At 43.7% G+C, this 23362-nt stretch overlaps 1 protein-coding gene across 1 annotated transcript in view; it reads left to right on the top strand.

The window, feature by feature from the left end:
* LOC120048528 (activating signal cointegrator 1 complex subunit 3) overlaps positions 1 to 23362 on the top strand; it is a 148363-nt gene that overhangs the window by 42080 nt on the left and 82921 nt on the right. The window contains exons 10-12 of the mRNA XM_038994591.1: positions 5788 to 5991; positions 6450 to 6590; positions 19364 to 19528. Coding sequence (XP_038850519.1) covers positions 5788 to 5991; positions 6450 to 6590; positions 19364 to 19528 — 510 coding nt within the window. The remainder of the gene's footprint in view (positions 1 to 5787; positions 5992 to 6449; positions 6591 to 19363; positions 19529 to 23362) is intronic.

Below are 23362 nucleotides of genomic sequence, written 5' to 3'. Positions count from 1 at the left end.
CTCAGACTGCGGGCGAAGGTTCACCTTCCAACAGGACTACGACCCTAAGCACAATGTCCTTGAGTGGCCCAGCCAGAGCCCAGACTTGAACCCAAATAGCTATGCAGCGACGCTCTCCATCCAAACTTGACAGAGCTTAAGAGGATCTGCAGAAAAGAATAGGAGAAACTCCCCAAATACAGGTGTGCCAAGCTAATAGGGTCATACCCAAGAAGACTCGAGGCTGTAATTTCTGCCAAAGGTGCTTCAACCTATTTTTGCTTTCTCTTCATGGGGTATTCATTGTGTGTAGATTAATGTGGGGAAAAAACGATTTAATCCATTTTAGAATAGGTCTGAAGTAACAAAATGTGGAAAAAGTCAAGATGTCTGAATACTTTCCAAATGCACTGTGTTAAACTAGGACAGGGAGGCAATTGGACAGAGACTGCTTGGTAGGTGTTTTAGATTTAGCTGTGGAATCATTACTGGGATCTTTGAGTGTCTAATTAGTGAGTTTAGAGTGGCTGGTGGATTGGTTCTGTATTGCCAGTTTATTCCCAATCAGCCTGGTTGGCACATTTGGCCGTAGGCTGTGCTAGCACTCTAATAATGAGCCTGCTGGCTTCCATCGCACTCACTACACAGTACGGACTGGGAAATATATACACACACACACACACACACACACACACACACAGAGACAACACTGTATGAACCGAGAGTGGGACACACACACAGTACTGACTGGGATTGGGATAAACACACACAGATGTTCTGGGCCTGGATGGGTTCGATACTCCCACAAAATCTGTGGCGAGCGGTCACGTTCCATCCAGCTTGCTCACTTTAACAGTGTTCATGGTATGGTCCTCTATTAGACATCTGGAACTAACAATGTTTTTAGTTAGCGGGTTAGGCACATGGGTGTATCAGAATGTAAAGTGATGCAGTTGGAATTAGTCAGTTGTACATGATGATGATGATGATGAATAGGTGGCGACGAAGCTGGAATGAGGCAGTCGTATCTGGGACATTTTTGAGATGGTCCCTTCAAATGGAATTTTGGTTAAAACACGTTTTAAACCCGTTTAAAACACGTTTTAAAGTGAGCAGAGGTTCGGGAGAGAAGGGCTTTCACAAATGTTATGCTTCTGCTCCCAGCCCCCTCTGGACCTCTCCCATTCCTCCACTCACATCAGCACCACCTGGTTGACATCCTGGGGAGAAGCCTTTGATAGCTGCATGGGTCTGTCTTTGTGGGGGAGTAGGGCTGGGACATTCCAGTAACTTTCCACAAATGCCCAGGTTTTCCAGAAATCCCAGTTGGAGGATTCCATGAATATTCCAACCACGGTTTTTGGAAAACCTGGGGATTTTGTGAAAGTTACTAGGATTTTTCAACCCCAGTGGTGAGAAAAACAGGAATCTGAGATTGGTTCTCGAGGTGTGTTTTCTTTTTGAATGCCTGGGGGATGAAAGACTATTGTTGTCGTAATTGAGTTGGAATATTTCCTGGTGATGGCAAATTAATTTTGTTACTCAAAGTTTGGACTTTAACTCATAGAAACAATGTGATAATCCCAGTGTGCACACTGATGGACTGATCGCAGGCCTGTTCATAAACTCAGTCACAGGCAATAACTCCAACAAACTGAGGCCAGTTGATAAAACAACCATGTAGAATTTTCTCTTAAACGTGAATTGTGGTGTCTACTGTTGGTAGTTTCTCTTAGATGGGGTTAACTGTAGGCCGTCATTGTAAATAAGAATTTGTTCTTAAACTGACTTGCCTAGTTAAATAAAGGTTCAATAAAAACATTTAAACTGTTAGCTATATTTGTGGTGTTTCACTTATTGCTGAAGATGTATAACCATGCTGTTTGTTGCTTGGAGACAGGGATTTTTAATGAAATGAATGTTATGTTAACAGCTGCATATGAACGTTACCTCTTCAGTGAGTTACTGCTGCTTGGACCCCGGAGACTACTCCTGGCAGGGACAGCTGCATCTCCTATTGGAAGATTTACAGTGCATACATCTGATTAACAATGAAGCCAGCCAGAAACGTTTTAAGAAATGAAGAAAAAAATACATAAACAAAGCACTGAAGATTTTCAAAAAGATTATTAAAGGATGGCAATATCATATTTACAACATGTATGCATTAGCTCAAGGTGAATATTGGAGCAGGCATACATTTGCATGAATTAGCATGTTTAAGGAGTTCGGGACGCTGGCTCCTCGTTATCTACAGACAAAGTCGATAAATCAAAACAAAAGGGGGTCTAGCCGCTTAAAGTGAACGTGTTTGCCACAGCGACACATTGTGTGTGTTTGAGTCCTGGCAATTGTGTGTGTGTGCAGGAGCCGTGCGGAAGAGGGTGAAACTGTGCCGCTCCTAATTCAGAAATGCATATTTATAAATTGGTTGCTCTCAGGACTTGGCCTTGGGGGAAATAATTGGTTAGACAGGAGGACGCTCGACTCGCCAGGGAGAGAGGATGAGAGGAAATCAGCCCGACAGTCATTTAGACTAGAGAGAAAGAATGAGTACAACACACTGCACTAATATCCATTCCTTTACTTGCTTAGTTCAAAGATATGTCAAGATGGTGTGTATAGTATTGTCTTTCTCTCTTTTTCTTTTTTCTCTCTGCCTCTTTTTTTCTCTCTCTCTGTCTCTCTTTGTATCTCTCTCTCTGGCTGTCTCTCTCTGAATGAATGAACAAAAATATAAATGCAACATGCAACAATTTAATAATTTTATAGTTTTATTTTATAGACTTATAGTAAATTGAAGGAAATCAGTCAATTGAAAAATTAATTAGGCCCTAATCTATGGATTTCACATGACTGGGTAAGGGCGCAGTGATGGGTGGGCCTGGCTCCCCAGTGGGTGGGTCTATGCCCACCCATCGCTGCGCCAATCAGAATGAGTTTTTCTCTCTCACGAGAGAGAGAGCGAGAGAGAGAGATATATATATATATATATATATATATACACACAGTGGGGCAAAAAAGTATTTTGTCAGCCATCAATTGTGCAAGTTCTCCCACTTAAAAAGATGAGAGAGGCCTGTAATTTTCATCATAGGTACACTTCAACTATGACAGACAAAATGAGAGAAAAAATCCAGAAAATCACATTGTAGGATTTTTAATGAATTTATTTGCAAATTATGGTGGAAAATAAGTATTTGGTCAATAACAAAAGTTTATCTCAATACTTTGTTATATACCCTTTGTTGGCAATGACAGAGGTCAAACGTTTTCTGTAAGTTTTCACAAGGTTTTCACACACTGTTGCTGGTATTTTGGCCCATTCCTCCATGCAGATCTCCTCTAGAGCAGTGATGTTTTGGGGCTGTTGCTGGGCAACACGGACTTTCAACTCCCTCCAAAGATTGTCAGGGCCTCGGGGCTGACTCCTGCCTTCATCAGAGTTGGGTTGTCAGGGCCTCGGGGCTGACTCCTGCCTTCATCAGAGTTGGGTTGTCAGGGCCTCGGGGCTGACTCCTGCCTTCATCAGAGTTGGGTTGTCAGGGCCTCGGGGCTGACTCCTGCCTTCATCAGAGTTGGGTTGTCAGGGCCTCGGGGCTGACTCCTGCCTTCATCAGAGTTGGGTTGTCAGGGCCTCGGGGCTGACTCCTGCCTTCATCAGAGTTGGGTTGTTAGGGCCGCTGGGCTGACTCCTGCCTTCATCAGAGTTGGGTTGTCAGGGCCGCGGGGCTGACTCCTGCCTTCATCAGAGTTGGGTTGTCAGGGCCGTTGGGCTGACTCCTGCCTTCATCAGAGTTGGGTTGTCAGGGCCGCGGGGCTGACTCCTGCCTTCATCAGAGTTGGGTTGTCAGGGCCGCTGGGCTGACTCCTGCCTTCATCAGAGTTGGGTTGTCAGGGCCGCGGGGCTGACTCCTGCCTTCATCAGAGTTGGGTTGTCAGGGCCGCGGGGCTGACTCCTGCCTTCATCAGAGTTGGGTTGGGTTGTCAGGGCCGCGGGGCTGACTCCTGCCTTCATCAGAGTTGGGTTGGGTTGTCAGGGCCGCGGGGCTGACTCCTGCCTTCATCAGAGTTGGGTTGGGTTGTCAGGGCCGCGGGGCTGACTCCTGCCTTCATCAGAGTTGGGTTGGGTTGTCAGGGCCGCGGGGCTGACTCCTGCCTTCATCAGTGTTGGGTTGGGTTGTCAGGGCCGCGGGGCTGACTCCTGCCTTCATCAGAGTTGGGTTGTCAGGGCCGCGGGGCTGACTCCTGCCTTCATCAGTGTTGGGTTGGGTTGTCAGGGCCGCGGGGCTGACTCCTGCCTTCATCAGTGTTGGGTTGGGTTGTCAGGGCCGCGGGGCTGACTCCTGCCGTCATCAGAGTTGGGTTGGGTTGTCAGGGCAACGGGGCTGACTCCTGCCTCTTCTCACCGTCTTTGGCCCCAGTCCCTGGATGACACGCAGCACTCAAATTCTTTATTTTTCTGAGTGTCAGAGCGAAACTGGGAGGAAGAGTAGAGTGATGACATTTTTAATGAATCCTTAAATAAATGATATTGCTGTCTAAACTCAAGACATCCCAATCCACTCAGTGAGAGAGAAAGAGTTGATAGAGGGAGCATGACGTAAAAGAAGGCTATAAAGAGAGGGAGATTGATGGACAGATGGGGACAGAGCACACACCTGGACCTGCAGTTCTGTGTCTCTTTCCCTAGGAGTGAGGGTGGCCGGAGCAGTTAACTGCCCACTCTGACGGCTGAATGTCTGTGTGTGTCCGAGTAGTGGGCGGTTGACTGGTCACGGTTGCTGTCTTTCAGAAGGGCCATTTCTCTCCTTATCAACATCGGTCGCCGGGAGATTGAGGCCTGTCTGTCACTCACGCTCTGTTACCAAGGAGAAGTCAAGCGGTGGGCAGGTTGATTGACAGCTGTTCCCACCACTCAGGATTTAACCTCTCTCCTACTGGCAGTCAAAGCCCTCCCCCTTCCCACACCCTGTCTGCAGCCACCCCCTAGGCAACAGTAAATCATCCCCCATATAGCAGGGATCATCAACTAGATTCAGCCGCTGGATGATTTCTTTTCTTGAGCGGGGGGGGCGGGACATAATTGCAAATCATTTGTAGACTGAAATTGACCACAAGAAGCCCAAACAGATATAATGTTTGACTAAAACATAATCATTTCAGCCCTTTGCTTTCATTTATATACGATCAAGTGTCTCTCTATTGGGAATACTTGGGAACAGATTTCTTTAAATTAAAATCACTTGGAGGTAATTTCCTGGTGTTTTTACAGTCTTTTGTGTCCAACAAATAAAATCCCCCCAAAAATGCTAAATTAAAAAATAAATACTTTAAATGTTTTGCTCAGAAGACTGCCAGTTGGGAAACCTGCCCTATAATATGAGGGAAGTGGTCTGTCAATCAGTGGTAGATAGGTGTACACTCGTGTGTGTGCGTGCATGCGTGCGGCGGAGTGGTTTGTCAGAGTGTTCTCAATGTTCTTTCCACTATGTGACTCATAGAAAACCATTAAAATGTTCTGGTGACCCCCTCAATAAGGACAACCAATGTTTATGTCTTTACCCCGACCCCTAAACCAGTCAGCTGTGACCATCCCTCCCGTCTGCTCTGTCCTGACGTGTGTTAGACTTGTATCATCATGATCCCATGTCTGTCTTTGTAATGACTCCCATAATTACTCTGTGATTTTAACCTTTTCTTATTATCTTCCTCCCTCTCACTCTCTCGCTGTCGTTCTCTGTTGCACTCTCGGTCTCTTTCTGTGTCTGTCTCTCGCTCTCCCTCTCCCTCTTTCATTCCCCCCAGATTGGTCAGTTGGTGTTTAAGGGGATGCAGCGTCTGAACAGGATCCAGTCCATAGTGTTTGAGACAGCCTACAACACCAATGAGAACCTGCTCATCTGTGCCCCCACCGGGGCCGGCAAGACCAACATCGCCATGCTGACAGTCCTCCATGAGATCAGACAGCACCTCCAACCTGGAGGGGTCATCAAGAAGGATGAGTTCAAGGTACCACTCAGCTGTGTGTGTGTGAGCGAGACATACAAACATACAGTAGAACACATTTATTATTGGTTGTCCTTATAAAGCCCCCCCCCCCCCCCCCCCACACACATGTTCTAATACACACACATTCTAACACCACACACCCGATGCAAGCCAGCGACGATAGCCACTTTTTCATACATTTCCATTAAACTTTCTTAATCTAAGTGGCCTGTTTCATATTTTTCAATAAATAGTGATTTATGCTGGTTGCCAGGGAACAAGTGATACTCTGCTGTACACTCATTTATCATGACTGACCTTTCACTTCCTCTCACTTTCTTTCTCTCCTTCTCCCCCGTTCTCCCTTTTCTCTCTCTCTCTCAAATAAATATATATATATATATATATATTTATCTCCCTCCCTCTTTCTCTCTCTTCCCTCCATCTCTCTCTCCCTCCCTCTCTTCCGTTGTCTGTAGATAGTGTATGTAGCTCCTATGAAGGCCCTGGCAGCAGAGATGACTAACTACTTCAGTAAGCGGTTGGAGCCACTGGGCATTGCTGTCAAAGAGCTCACTGGAGACATGCAGCTAACCAAAGGGGAGATCCTGCGTACACAGGTACTGTACAAACACACATGGGTGCGCAAGCACACGCACACACGCAGTTTCTGCGTAGGCTTTCCCTATGCTCCATTGGTCCAGAGTGGAGTTGTGTTCTGCCTCACGACTGTTCTCTAGCGCCTCCCAGTGGTTGGCTCTCAGCTCAGCTCGGCTCTCTGGATTGCAGTAGCTCCGTACCCTCTTCACACTGAGCACGTTTACATGCGCTAATAATTCGAAATTAAACAGATTATGACAGGTGGTCGGTTATGGCAAAAGTCATGTAAGCACTTTACTCTGCTTATTTTAATTAAAACACCTGGTGTTCTGAACAATCCTTTGAATTATTAGGACATGTAAAAAAAAAAACCCACCTTAAACAAAGTTATAGCACTGTATTTCAAAATTATTTTGCAAGAGTGATGTGACTGTTTTTTTGTCAGGAGTAGTGTAAAGCTTGCAGCCATTTGCGCAGTGGAAACGCGTTATCTGGAGTGATGAATCACACTTCACTATCTGGCAGTCTGATGGATAAATCTGGGTTTGGCGGATGCCAGGAGAATGCTACCTGCCCAAATGCATAGTGCCAACTGTAAAGTTTGGTGGAGGAGGAATAATGGTCTGGGGCTGTTTTTCATGGTTCGGGCTAGGCCCCTTAGTTCCATTGAAGGGGAACCTTAACGCTACAGCAATGACATTCTAGACGATTCTGTACTTCCAACTTTGTGGCAACAGTTTGGGGAAGGCCCTTTCCTACCAGCATGACAATGTCCTGTCAGCACAAAGCGTGGTCCATACAGAAATGGTTTTTCGAGATTGGTGTGGAAGAACTTGACTGGCCTGCACAGAGCCCTGACCTAAATCCCATCGAACACCTTTGGGATGAATTGGAATGCCGACTGCGAGCCAGGCCTAATCGCCCAACATCAGTGCCCGACCTCACTAATGCTCTTGTGGCTGTATGGAAGCAAGTCCCTGCAGCAATGTTCCAACATCTAGTGGAAAGCCTTCCCAGGCAAGTAGAGGCTGTTGTAGCATCAAAGGGGGGACCAACTCCATATTAATGCCCATGATTTTGGAATGAGATGTTCGACAAGCAGCTGTCCACATACTTTTGTTCATGTAGTGTATGTTTGAAATCATCTATATGCCAACAGTGTGCAACAATTTATCATAACCATTACAGATAACTAATTGCCAAATATATTGCCATATATATTCAGTCAATAGAAAAACAAGTGCCATTTAAGATTAATTTATTGAAACCGTAATATCAACTGGTTATATTATATCGTGGAAACAATCTTCAAGAAAATAGTACCCTTAGCAGTGGCGCTTGCTTGTAGAAGCATGGCTGTGCAATGGCATATCCTTGTTTTGTTAATTTAGCAGACAAGACCCTCTTATTTCTCGAGCCCTTTTCGCAGTCAATACACGCCTATGTTATATAACAGAATAAAATGACAGAATAGTGAGAAGTGATTATTTGAAACGGGGCTCAAATTGGCGAATTGAAGAAGAAAAAAAGTCTGGGTTATTAACCAAAATCTGTCTTTTCAATATACAGATGTTTAATTGAGTTTATTCTGCCTGTTTGTATTTTCTAAATGTTTTAACAAATACGCTCCTTGTCTTTATCAAACTAATGTTTTTGCATATTTTCAGTATGTAACATGTCTATGTTCAGGGTGGTTATAGCCTAGGCCAGGTATTCTCAAACAGGGGAACGCGCAATGCCGTCGGGGGTATCCCAAATAAAAATGTGATTCACATTTTAAAAAACAGTACATTTATATTTTCCAACAAGGTTTTCTTCTCGTCTGAGTAGCCTCGTTTCACTGCCAAAAATAAAATTAAACCATCTAGTGTTCAGCGAAATAACAACAGTGTCAAATACAGGTAGCCTAGTCAAATAATTAACATCCAATCACGTTAACCGTTACTCTCTCGCGGGAAGCCTTCACTCCTAAACCGCAGACATTTAGAAACGAAACATGACAATTAAAAAAAAAAAAGCAGCGGGAGTTTTGTGAGCGAGAATAAAGTCTACTTTCGAGTAGTAAGACATGTATAAAAGCAACATACCATTAATAAGAAGGGGCTAGAAGCGTCTTATGGTGAGCTACTGAATGGCTAGGACAGGCAAGCCCCATACTATTGTGAAGTACTTAATTCTTCCTGCTGCCACGGTTATGGCTGGGACAATGCTGGGTGAAAAGGCCAAAAAAACTATACAGATAATGCCTTCATCAAACAACACTGTTTCACGACACATCAGTGACATGGCAAGAGATGTTTTGAAACAATTACAGCTTTGTGACATCAAATGGACTTTGGTGGTCAAGATGTGTTGGTATCTGTACAGATGGTGCAAAAGCCATGACAGCGAGACATAGTGGAGTGGTAACGCGTGTGCAAGCAGTTGCTCACAATGCCACTTGAGTACACAGCAGCATCCACCGAGAGGCTCTTGCTGCCAAGGGAATGCCTGACAGCTTAAAATAAGTTTTGGACACTACAGTGAAAATGGTTAACTTTGTTAAAGCAAGGCCCCTGAAATCTTGTGTATTTTCTGCATTATTTAACGCTTTTACATCATACTGAAGTGCACAGATTATCAAGGGGCAAAGTATTGACAGCTTAAAGTTTTCTTTACTGACCATAATTTTTACTTGTCTGACCGCTTGCATGATGACAAGTTTTTCACACGATTGGCCTATCTGGTTGATGTTTTTTCTCACCTGAATGATCTGAATCTAGGATTACAGGGACTCTCCGCAACTATTTTCAATGTGCGGGACAATTGAGGCTATGATTAAAAAGTTGGATCACTTTTCTGTCTGCATTAACAAGGACAACACACAGGTCTTTCCATCATTATATGATTTTTTTGTTTGCAAATGAACTCAAGCTTACGGACAATGTCAAATGTGATATAGCGAAGCACATTAGTGAGCTGGGTGCACAATTACGCAGGTACTTTCCCAAAACATACGACACAAACAGCTGAATTCGTTATCCCTTTCATGCCCTGCCTCTAGTCCACTTACTGATATCTGAACAAGAGAGCCTCATCGAAATTGCAACAAGCAGTTTTGTGAAAATGTAATTTAATCAGAAGCCACTGCCAGATTTCTGGATTGGGCTGTGCTCAGAGTATCCTGCCTTGGCAAATCGCGCTGTTAAGACACTGATGCCCTTTGCAACTACGTACCTATGTGAGAGTGGATACTCAGCCCTCAGTGGCATGAAAACTAAATACCGGCACAGACTGTGTGTGGAAAATGATTTAAGACTGAGACTCTCTCCAATACAACCCAACATTGCAGAGTTATGTGCATCATTTCAAGCACACCCTTCTCATTAACCTGTGGTGAGTTATTCACAATTTTTGATGAACAAATAAAGTTTTATATGTAAGATGGCTAAATAAAGAGCACACTCATTGTCACTTCCCACTAGCCGGGTTGTGACTAAAACTCACACTCATTCTTATGTTTAATAAATGTATCGTATAGTGTGTTAGCCCAGGCTAACCAATTCTAAATGGCAATAGCAGTTCGCAAATTAGTGTCTCACTAGTTACTACAGCAACAAAGTCATTAACCCCGTCCATTTCTAAAATGTTTCTTAAAATGTGATTTTAATCTCCTAACCCTAACCACACTGCTAACCTTATGCCTAATCCTAACCTTAAATTAAGACCAAAAAATAAATGTTATTACATTTTTTTAACGATATAGCCAATTTTGACTTTGTGGCTGGGGTAACTAGTGACAAACGGCAATTATTCCAAAACTGCAGCTCGCTGTTGGAACACATATTTCCTATACTTAAGTCAACCAGTCCATTTTTTTATTTTTATTTGTAATAAAACTGTCGTCATTTGGCATGGAATGTAGCTTGTGTATCCCATCAGTTATATCCGTTTTTATAGGCATTTATTTCTGTACACTCAGCACGCGTGTGTAGAGGGAGCGGTCACATCGCAATTGAGTGAGTGAGACATGGAGGGGAATGGGAATTTAGGGAGAACTGTTTGATGCTTGGCTTGGTTTCTTTTTTGTTGTGCCCCACAAATGCTCATGTACAAATGGAAAACTAGAGGCAAAGCAAATGAAAGTTGTCTTCAAAATAAAACTTAGACCAGATACACTGAACAAAAGTATAAACGAAATATGCAATCATTTCAAAGATTTTACTGACTTACTGTTCATATAAGGAAATCAGTCAATTGAAAAAAATGCATTAATCCATAATCTATGGATTTCACATGACTGGGAATACACAAGTCCCCAGCACAAGGTGCACCTGTGTAATGATCATGCTGTTTAATCATCATCTTGATATGCCACACCTGTCATGCATAAACAGCGCAATGCTTGAAGCATTGCGAAGAGCTGCTGGCAAAACGCACGAAAGTGCTGTTTGAATGAATGCTTACGAGCCTGCTGGTGCCTACCATCGCTCAGTCAGACAGCTCTATCAAATCATAGACTTAATTACAACATAATAACACACAGAAATACGAGCCTTAGGTCATTAATATGGTCAAATCCGGAAACTATCATTTCGAAATTGTATTCTTTCAGTGAAATACGGAACCGTTCCGTATTTTATCTAACGGGTGGTATCCATTAGTCTAAATATTCCTGTTACATTGCACAACCTTCAATGTTATGTCATAATTACGTAAAATTCTGGCAAATTAGTTCGCAATGAGCCAGGCAGCCCAAACTGTTGCATATACCCTGACTCTGCGTGCAATGAACGCAAGAGAAGTGACACAATTTCACCTGGTTAATATTGCCTGCTAACCTGGATTTCTTTTAGCTAAATATGCAGGTTTAAAAATACATCTGTGTATTGATTTTAAGAAAGGCATTGATGTTTATGGTTAGGTACACGTTGGAGCAACGACAGTCCTTTTTCGCGAATGCGCACCGCATCGATTATATGCAACGCAGAACACGCTAGATAAACTAGTAATATCATCAACCATGTCTAGTTATAACTAGTGATTATGATTGATTGATTGATTGATTGTTTTTTATAAGATAAGTTTAACCTCTAACACCTCCCAAACCCGGATCCGGGATCCCCCCCCATCAAAAAAGCTGACTAGCATAGCCTAGCCTAAAGCCACAGGGATATCATATAATAAAATGTTCATGAAATCAAGTCCAAGACACCAAATGAAAGATACACATCTTGTGAATCCAGCCATCATTTCTGATTTTTAAATGTTAAATGTTTTACAGGGAAGACACAATATGTAAATCTATTAGCTAACCACGTTAGCAAAAGACACCACTTTTTTACTCCACCATTTTTTTACTCCATCAGTAGCTATCACAAATTCGACCAAATAAAGATATAAATAGCCACTAACCAAGAAACAACTTCATCAGATGACAGTCTGATAACATATTTATTGTATAGCATATGTTTTGTTAGAAAAATGTGCATATTTCAGGTATAAATCATAGTTTACCATTGCAGCCACCATCACAACTCTCACCAAAGCGACTAGAATAACTACAGAGAGCAACGTGAATTAGCTAATTACTCATCATAAAACATTTCTTAAAAATACACAGCGTACAGCAGATGAAAGACACAGATCTTGTGAATCCAGCCAATATTTCAGATTTTCAAAGTGTTTTACAGCGAAAACACAATATAGCGTTATATTAGCTTACCACAATAGCAAACATCACAACAGCATTGATTCAAGGCAAAAATAGCGATAACGTATAAACCACCAAAATATATAAATTTTTTCACTAACCTTCTCAGAATTCTTCAGATGACATCATATTACACAATGCATATAGAGTTTGTTCGAAAATGTGCATATTTAGCGGCACAAATCGTGGTTATACAATGAGAAAAGTAGCAAAGCTGCCCAGAAAATGTCAGGAGAAATCTTTGAAGAAGCACCTATTCTAATCAGTAACTATTCCAAAACTTGACTAAAAAATACAGGTTGGACAGCAATTGAAAGACAAATTAGTTCTTAATGCAATCGCTGGGTTACATTTTTAAAATTAACGTTACTTCAAGCATACAGCGTGCGCTAAAGCGAGACGCACCGAAATTCATGGCGGAATTATTATTTGACATTTGTCAACATAAGTACGAATTAACAGCATAAAGACTGCTTACTATTAGCTGAGCTTCCATCAGAATCTTGGGCAAGGTGTCCTTTCTCCAGAACAATCGTCTTTGGGTTGAAAGATGTCCTCTTCTCCTGTCGAAATAGCAGCTAACGATAGCCACCCACTGGAGACGTGTCCAACTCGTGAAAGCGCATGACAAAGAAATCCCAGAAAATCGCAATAAACTGCTATAAACTGCTATAAGTCGGTTTAAATTAACTACCTTATGATGTCTTTAACACCTATAACAAATAAAAACATGACCGGAGATATAGAACTACTAAAACGAAAGCGTTTGCAGGACGCCATTGTGATGTCTTCTTGCGCCAGGCGCACCGTTGAAAAGGACGGTACTTCCGTTCCACGGTCTTATATAAGGTCCCAGATTGCGCAATCCACTCCATTCAAATTCTCCCCGCTTACTGACATCTAGAGGAAGACGTATGCAGTGCATGTAGCCCGATGGCTTACATGGGGACTTATAAACTGACCTCAGAACAGGGACCTCGATTTCTGAAATCTCACTCCGACAGGAAATGTGCTGCAGAATGAGTTCTGTTTCACTCAGAGAAATAATTCAAACGGTTTTAGAAACTAGAGTGTTTTCTATCCAATAGTAATAATAATATGCATATTGTACGAGCAAGAATTGAGTACGAGGCAGTTTAATTTGGGAACTCATTTTTACAAAGTCGAAATGGCGCCCCCATAGGCTCAAGAAGTTAATGCTAGCTAGCAACTTACCTTGGCTTCTTATTGCATTCGCTTAACAGGCAGGCTCCTCGTGAGGCAGGTGGTTAGAGCGTTGGACTAGTTAACCATAAGGTTGCAAGATTGAATCCCTGAGCTGACAAGGTAAAAATCTGTCGTTCTGCCCCTGAACAAGGAAGTTAACCCACGGTTCCTAGGCTGTCATTAAAAATAAGAATGTGTTCTTAACTGACTTGCCTAGTTAAATAAAGGTGTATAAAAAAAATAACATTTTAAAAAATCGGCAAAATCGCCGTCCAAAATTACCGATTTCTGATTGTTATGAAAACTTGAAATCAGCCTTAATTAATCGGCCATTCCGATTAATCGGTCGACCTCTAATTGTGTCCATGAATCACACAGCAACATATAGAACTGCAGTATAGATAGTGGTTGCTCTCCTGTCTTAGTTGAAAATAAAAGTCATAAAAGCAAGAATTGGCGATACTTTCGAAGGCATGCGCTCAGTTACCACACACACACACACACACACACACACACACACACCCTCAAACGATGATAGTGTCCCTCTCTCCTGCTTTATGTAGGAGACTAGTGCAGTTCCTTATCTCTCTCTGGTGTCCTCCTGTACTTAATTCTCTGGCAGGCTTTATAAAAGGACTGTTCCTTCACTGCAACATACTGTAGCTACTGATATAACTGATAAGCCATAGAGAGGCCAGCACTACCACACCCACAGAGTTTCACACACTAGACAGTCATGCAGGGTGACTCAGAGGCAGGGCTTTTTCTGGATCAAAAAGGGGCTTAGGTGGTTGGCATGGCAGGGGGCGTGGCAATGAGCACGGTTGGCCGAGAAAATATTAGAGGCCCCCATCTTGGAACTGTAGAGAAATGTTTGCATTTTTAAGCCAATTTCCTGCAATTATACAAATTTTTCGCTACAACTCCCGTACGGGCTCTGGAGAGACGAAGGTCGAAAGCCATGCGTCCTCCGAAACACAACCCAACCACGCTAACCCAACCAAGCACCAATGTGTCGGAGGAAACACCGTGCACCTGGCGACCTGGTTAGCGTGCACTGCGCCCGGTCCGCCACAGGACTCGCTAGTGCGCAATGAGACAAGGATATCCCTACCGGTCAAACCCTCCCAGTGTGTGGGTAGTTGGTTGACATTCTCTCAGGAGGCGCGTGTGTGTTCTCTGGGTCTCTATATCTTATCTCTCTCTCCCTCGTCTATACTACCCCCTCTTCATTTTCCTGATTCCTTGTTCTCAGCAGCCTTATTTGTAGTTGCAATGGTGACTACAGTTAGTTGTACTGTAAAATACCAAATTGATATCCTGTTTATTGTCCACTGTATTTGTGCCTTTGTAGGTGGTGCTTGTATTTTAGCGCGGGGGGAGGGAGAGGAGATGCTTTCAACATTACCCAGCAGTACTTTAGTCAACCTCCTTTAAAGTGCTCTCCCATTTCAAAGTGTTCAACTAAGAGCCCTATGCTAGTTATGGATACAAAGACTACTCTGTTCTCTCCAATTAACAAGATGGCTGGATATATTGGAAATGTGATTGACATAAGTTGAGACTAACTCATATTTGAAATGTGTCTGTGGTCAGGAAAAACTTGCCACTCAAAAAATGAAGATGATGAATATAATGTTGTTAGATTGCCACTTGTTATCCTCGTAGTGACATAACCAATCAGATGTTTTCTTTCAATTAAAATGATGAATAAATTGTCCAATCCAATTGTAACAGCTCCCCAGCAAATCAACCAATTAGGTTGTTTGCCTCAGTGAGTGACCTGTAAATGAGTTTGTTCTTGTCTCGAATGCATTTGTCAATAGCTCTGTTAACCAGGTGTGTATTCTCTCAATGGTAAAATCATTCATATTTCCAACTACTTCTCCCTTGTTTTATTTTCATTTCATTAAGTATATATTTTCGTTATTAGTCATTATTTCCCCCAGAGCGTTTGACTGTATGTGTGAGTCAGTGTTGCGTGTGTAAAACAGAATGTAGAAAAAGAGAATGAATGGGATTTGTGAAACAAAAGGAGGGTGGAGTGAAGGATGTAGGCTAAACTCCTTCCCATCTAGTGAGCCCCTCACTGATGGAGGGGGTGAGAGGTAGACAGAGGAAGACGGAGAGGAAGGACTAGGCTAAACTCCTTCCCATCTAGTGAGCCCCTCACTGATGGAGGGGGTGAGAGGTAGACAGAGGAAGACGGAGAGGAAGGACTAGGCTGAACTCCTTCCCATCTAGTGAGCCCCTCACTGATGGAGGGGGTGAGAGGTAGACAGAGGAAGACGGAGAGGAAGGACTAGGCTGAACTCCTTCCCATCTAGTGAGCCCCTCACTGATGGAGGGGGTGAGAGGTAGACAGAGGAAGACGGAGAGGAAGGACTAGGCTGAACTCCTTCCCATCTAGTGAGCCTCTCACTGATGGAGGGGGTGAGAGGTAGACAGAGGAAGACGGAGAGGAAGGACTAGGCTGAACTTCTTCCCATCTAGTGAGCCTCTCACTGATGGAGGGGGTGAGAGGTAGACAGAGGAAGACGGAGAGGAAGGACTAGGCTGAACTCCTTCCCATCTAGTGAGCCTCTCACTGATGGAGGGGGTGAGAGGTAGACAGAGGAAGACGGAGAGGAAGGACTAGGCTGAACTCCTTCCCATCTAGTGAGCCCCTCACTGATGGAGGGGGTGAGAGGTAGACGGATAGGAAGGACTAGGCTGAACTCCTTCCCATCTAGTGAGCCCCTCACTGATGGAGGGGGTGAGAGGTAGACAGAGGAAGACGGAGAGGAAGGACTAGGCTGAACTCCTTCCCATCTAGTGAGCCCCTCACTGATGGAGGGGGTGAGAGGTAGACAGAGGAAGACGGAGAGGAAGGACTAGGCTAAACTCCTTCCCATCTTGTGAGCCCCTCACTGATGGAGGGGGTGAGAGGTAGACAGAGGAAGACGGATAGGAAGGACTAGGCTGAACTCCTTCCCATCTAGTGAGCCCCTCACTGATGGAGGGGGTGAGAGGTAGACAGAGGAAGACGGAGAGGAAGGACTAGGCTGAAAAGGTTGCCAAGAACAAGCATATCTAGCAAATCCAAAAGAGGATAGTGGAGCTTAGACTTTAGAGGTTCATAAACCTCCTGGTACTTAAGGATAGAGAGATGAAAGCAGAGAGACAGAGTGAAAGAGAGAGAGAGGGGGGGGGAGAGATGTGAATCTTGAGAAATTAGGTCAATACCAGTTAATCTGGAGGTGTGTGTCTGCGTGCGTTTGTTTCCTTGTGAGAGAGAGGGCACACACACACTTTTAATGAGGATGGACTGGCAGAGGCTCAACAATATTATCCTTACCCCCTGCATACTCCCACCAACCAGCCTTGCTTCTCTATCTACCCAGACTGTAGAGCTTTGGATGAAATACAATTTCATGAAATGACCTGTTTCTGCTAGTGTGGAGTAAATGTATTAAAACTCCAATAACAACTCCATTAAAGTTCACTAGGTACTATAAAGTTAGCTCTCTAGAGACATCAGGGTAAATAAGGAGGATTCTTTTTAAAGGATCCCTCCCTCCCTCCCTCCCTCTTACAAACATACTCACACCAGTGTTTGTTTCTCACTGTTTGCATATATGTGTGAAGTCGTTGCTGTAGTTCAATACAGAGAAGATTAGCATTCCAGCAATGTTATTCTGTTGAAATTGAATTTGATCTGTGAGAAATTAAGCTAATTAAGGACTTTATATGTACATAGCTCACCATATATAACTACTTCTGTACATGCATTCCTTGTAGTTGTGTTGTAATGTTAGAAACTTACCCCACTTCTGGAGCGAGAAACACAAGCATTTCCCTGCACCCGCTTTAACATCTGCTGATCTGTGTACGCAACAAATAAACATCGATTTGGTTTCTGTGTCTGCTATGTCACTGCTATTGTCACAACTCCCATCAAAAACATGCAGTGGATGTGCGCACACACAAACACAGTTGGATACATTTGTAGCCTTGACAAGCTATTAGTCGTTCACTTACAGTATGAAAGCAGTGAAACAGTTCTACAGTTCTCTTACCTTTCCCTCCTCACAAACCCCCCCTCTCTCTGTGGCAACGATAGTTACCATGGTAACAGTAGATTTGCTTGGAGTGGCTGCTGGCTGGCAGACATGCCAGTGTGCGGGTGGGTGGGTGAATGAGCAGTGGGCGCGCTGGTTCTCCTAGCCCCTCTCCCTCAGTCCAGAGAGTAAATATTAACTTAATGACAGAGTGGCCCCCTGGCGCTCTGCTCCACAGACAGACATACAGAAAGGCACGCACGCACAGACCAGACCAGACAGACTGCCAGACAGACCGCCAGACAGACCGCCAGAGACAGGTAGACAGACAGACAGACCGTCAGACAGGTAATTAGTAGATAAGTGGTAGTATGGGAAGACCTCACCATGGCCCCGGGTTCCACATGTCTGCACACATCACTGTTACCACGCTGGGTAGAGCCCCCCTCATTAACATGGAGCTGGGGCTGAGTCACATCACATAGAAATATAGGGTCGGTTTCTCAGACACACATTAGGCTTAGTCCTAGACTAAAATGCTCTTTCAATGGAGATTCTACATTCAGTATGATTTTTGTTCAGGGCTAGGCTTAATCCATGTTCAAGAAAACCGCTCCGTGTGTTCCAGAATTGTTCTGATCCACTGGGTGCATGTTGGGTAGAGCCCCACTCACCACCACAGACGAGCTGCAACTTGCACATCAGAACAGTTCTAGGACACTATTTCTACGTGATCATTATGGAACGTTGATTTGAATGTGCATTTCCATTCTAGTAATTGTAAATGTTCTATAATGGGAACCCACTTTGACACAGGTCTTTATCCGCCCCATTGTGTTCCAGGACTGCACACTCTTCTATTTCACCAACGCTGCATATTCACAAATATTGTATTTTATCTAGGGGAGGGTTTTTGAAGCACTGAAATCCGTGGGAGACAATCCGTGGGAGTTTTTCCAACCATAAATGTAAAACACTTAGCAACCAGTCATAGAAATAAATAACGAGATCAATATCAATGTTAATAAAAACAATGCAAGGAAAATAATGAGGGTTTCCTGTTAAGTCAAATGGCGTCTTGTCATTGTTTTTGTTGTGTAATTAAAGAAAGCCCTGTGGCCTGCTAGTTGTTGGTTTGGAAGCCAGAGCTTCCATTTAGATGAACCTGCAGCCTAATTAAGACAGCCACTTCTCTCCTCTCTGCGAGCACCGTGCCAGTCTCTAATGGCAATGTGTGTGTGGCCGTTTCCTCTCTGCTAGGAAGGAGCGCCAGTCTATAATGGCTAGACAGATGGATTTAAATGCAAACTAGAGTCTAATGAACTGATTTTACAAAAAGTGTCTAATAGGAATTTCCACACACCCAGACAGCGCGCATGCACACACGCACACCGATGGGTTGGCAAACAGCTCACACACCATTCATTATGCATTGTTCTATTTTTCTATCGTCAGACGCTTAATTGCACTAGAACGATGGTTCTGAAGGGCCCAAAGGGTCCGGGTTTTAAACGGGAACAGGTGAGATGAAGATGACAAGGGAGGAGTGAGGGATGTGTAGAGGATAGAGGGATGAACTGATAACACAGATGATGGATAGAGTGCTCTGGTGGTGTATATGACACGAGTAGGGCCCAGAGTTTTTCTTGATCACGTGACCTGGACAGGAAGAACTCTGTCCCCTAGTTAAACACAGGACCCTGGTCTGATGGTAATGAATAACTCCTTGACCTAAACATGTCATGGATTTGGAGTATATGGGGCTGAACAGGTACTTTTGGATCGACCTACAAAATCAAGTCTGTTTGTGTTCATCTGTCTGTCGCTGACGGTGTGTGTCCATCTGGTTTTCCAGATGCTGGTGACCACCCCTGAGAAGTGGGACGTGGTGACCAGGAAAAGCGTTGGGGACGTGGCCCTGTCCCAGATTGTAAAGCTCCTCATCCTGGACGAGGTGCATCTGCTACACGAGGACAGAGGACCAGTTCTGGAGAGCCTGGTGGCCAGGACACTACGACAGGTTAATACCTCTTTGTCTCAGCATAAGTCTCTTAAAAAATATAAATATATATTGGTAGCACTGGTGCTTCTAACTTTAAAAAGTTAGTAGCACAAAATAAAATGTAGGAACACCAGAAAAGCAGATTTTTAAATTGACTTCAGATAAAGCCTATATTGGGCATATATAAATTATATCTACTCTTGAAGCACATGCTGTGGCTAGAAACTATAACCCTTTAAAGACATTGTTTATTGTCAATTATTAGATATTTTTAACCTTACTTAAACGGTAACCTATCCAACAATAACCTATTAAAAGCAGTTCTGTAACAATGAGGTTTGTGCAGTAGGCTATAGGCCCAATACATTATCACTGCATATTGGCTATGCTTGAATTGACCTGCCAATGTTGTTCTTCTCAGATGATTTAAGTATTTCAAAACGTATGGTTTATGATCACACCGGTAATAGATCAGTTGTTGTATTACTTGTGAGGCCCAGCTGAGTGAGCATACATTTTAATAAAGTGCTTTTTTAAAATTTCACTGGACTGATGGTCAGTTTCAGCGGGGGGGAGCGCAGCAGAGGGTCTGCCTCTCACCATCCCTCTGCTCTCCCTCCCTCCGCTGAGACTCTGACCAAAAAGGGACGTCATCCAGCTGATGGTGAAACTCGAGTCACAAGCTCAAATACATGTTACTCCTCTGACCAGTGAAAGTGAAATATTCCTCCATATAATAATACACACTTTGCCAGTAACAACAATGCAAGCATTTCAATACGCTTTGCTAGTCATTCATTGCAGCTGCCGTGCTGGTTGAAATGCGAGTGGAAGAAGGGAGAAGCTCATTTAATGGCGTATTAAAGTGTTCAATAAAAAGTGGTTACAGTGCTGAATAAAACTGTAAATGTGAACTCACTCATAAAAACAGCAGCTCATTGCTCTCTAGTCATGGTTTTAAAATCTCACAGTATCAATTTTGCTGGGCATCGACTGCAGACACAGTAATCTGAGCCATCCGATTGGCCAGCTGTAGGCCTATAGGTGCACTTGATTTGCTCTCTGGGCTGGCGAGTATGGCACTCGGAGACAGCGGTACAGCGAAGCCTAATCATAACAATTATTCTGGGTGATCACATGTTTTTGCAGTCACACTGGTGCCCCCAAAATAAAATTCCAGGTCGTACAGCAAAAAGATTTTTGAGCATATGCGACCAAAATGGTCGCACTTTAGAGCCCTGGTCCCAGCCCTTATCCTACCCTGTCCCCCCCTTGTCCCATCTCACCACACTAGCCTAGCGGTCAGCCCACTCCGACAGGTCAGTCCCTCCCTCTATCATTACACTAGGGTCTCCTCACCATGGTGAACATTATGAACAAGGACATTCATATTAATATTAGTACAACACACCGTCATTCTCATTCAACCATATCAGGTTTATGTCATTGTTAAACATTGTAAGGGTTTTGTCTTGTCTTTGTTTGTGGAGCTGTGTGTTTACCGCAGTCAGAGTCGGTGATTTAGCTTTAGTTAGCCTGTCTGTCTGTGGGCTGTGCTGCCTGTGCTTTGTGTTTCTGCATCTGAGTGGGATGCCTGATTCCCTCTAATGATGATTGACAGCGTCCTGCGCAGGAATCAGCCCGGCCGTTTGGGATATTAGAGTGATTATGCAAATGTAGACAGTCTGGGAAATGGGAGCCATCGTTCCGGAGTGTCCCGCAACCGTGTACCATTGTGACGAGCAAGCGTCAGGTGTCAATCCCAGCCAGGGAGGAAATGAATAAATGGAGGGGGGTTAGAGAGATGCATGGTAGGAACTTTCACGGTCTCCTAGGTGACAAGGGATTGGAATGATTTTTTTTCTCTCCCATGGGCAGACACACACACATCAATATACCAATATGAATGTTAAAATATTGATGACAGATATAAAAGTTGGAGATGAAAGAGAGGAGTGTTGAGAACAAAATGGAGAAAGAGACCGATCAGAGAGGGGAGAGACTGAGAGAGAAGGATACTGACAGGATATATGGCTGCTTTTTATTTATTTATTTATTTTAGTGTGCTGTGACGTCGGGGACCTCTGGGTGGGTAAGGTTAACCGCCAGGTAATTGAAAAGCAGTCTGTACGTCTGACCGCTGTTGACTCCGTTCACAGCCTATTCATGTGCAGCTCTAGCTGCTATCACTGGAGAAGGGCTGAGGGAGCGTCCTGTGAGGCCACACCACACCCCTACCTAGAGACTGTCCTAGACCGCACACTGCAGCCTCTGTCTGTTTCTTCGCATTTGTCTAGGGTGTTATAAACACTATAACTAGCGTTTGTCACGGAGCTATGGGCTGTTATGAAGGCATATAACACGTCTTATAATGAAATGTCTTTCCTGAAATGTCTTTCCTGTGTTTCTCCAGCCAGCGTTTGTAATTAAGGTGTTTGTGCCGTACTGGAGTCAACAGTCAACAGCACATTGGAAGGTGTCTTTAAGACACTGTGAATTATTGATTGGCGCACAGTAAGCAAGATTGTCGCCTTTGGAAGTACAAAAAGGAGTCCACCTCATCAATAAAACATGACGAGGTAGAGAGGAAACAACACGAGTTCTCCGAAGGAGAAGGACAGGGTCTTTAGTTCTCTGGTTTCCAAGAAGAGACAAATCAGTCAGAGCACAGACAGCACTGCAGACACTGGGCTCTGTTGTAGAGCCTTCCAGGGAAGTCTGTGGGGGTCCAGTAACCCTAAAGCTGTGGGTTGTGGTTGCTCTACAAGTCTTCAGGTCTCAGCCACAGTCATAACCCACAAATCATATCTCATATATGATCATATCAATATTTTGGTTAACCATTGAAGTTGCGGTAACTTTGATCCAGAGCACACAGGAGTACATGGAACAACCAGACTTCAGAATGATATGTGCTTCAGTGAGACGGTGAGGAACGGTGATGGTGTGTATCTTTATTGAGAAATGACAAGCTTAGATGGACCTATAAACCATTGGAGAAACGCGCTTAGGCCACAGTAGAGAATATCTTATTCCTCCTCAACTGAACCCACAAATATAGACACATAAGAAACCGGAGTCTTTATGGTTCACTCTTTCTCCCTCCCAAAGATGTTCAGTAATTGCGTTTTTTGGGGGGGGGGGGGGTTGACATAATTAGCATCCATTCCTACCCACAATACACCAGGAGTTGAAGGACCCCAAACCCATTGCACAGATACCCCCAACCCTAACTACACACACGCACACACACATCCCTCCTGTCCAATTACCGCTACACCTGACAGGCTAGCCTAATTGTTAGTGTTTTCTGCTGGAGGAGCCACGGCTGGAGGAGCCACGGCTGGTGCTCCTGACACAGGAGGAACAGGGTGCTTAAGTTCACATCTTTTAACCTCATGAATATGGAAATCTCTGCCTCTAAATTAAGTCGAGGCTCTAAAGGATGTTTTATTTTCCTCCTTTCTCTTTATGTAAATATAGGATGATCACTGAAGCAGTTATCACGTGATGTTTTGCTTGTCAAAGTTTTGGTTTATTTAAATTTCTCCCGTCGTCGGGTAGACTCACCCCGGGCTTTATATTGCTCCGGAGATAAACATTTGGTTATTACCTGCATTTTAAAACCCGTTCATCACTGGAGGCATTAGTGTGGATGGCTCTTTGGTAAAGTATCATAGATGCAGAAGTGTTGAATACTGTATAATGAACTATTGCTGGTCATGTAATGTGTTGGTATTGCTGTCAACATTGAATAGACTATCTGGGACAAAGCTCAGGGAAAGCAGCCGCCCTCTAGAGCCCATTAACAGTGAGAGTAATGGAGAAATGGTGTGTGTAAGAAGCCCACTA

Source organism: Salvelinus namaycush, chromosome 5 (genome assembly GCF_016432855.1).
Source record: "Salvelinus namaycush isolate Seneca chromosome 5, SaNama_1.0, whole genome shotgun sequence".
Lineage (NCBI taxonomy): Eukaryota > Metazoa > Chordata > Actinopteri > Salmoniformes > Salmonidae > Salvelinus > Salvelinus namaycush.
The sequence above is the reverse complement of the archived record's forward strand: the minus strand, read 5'-3'. Positions and strand labels throughout refer to the sequence as shown.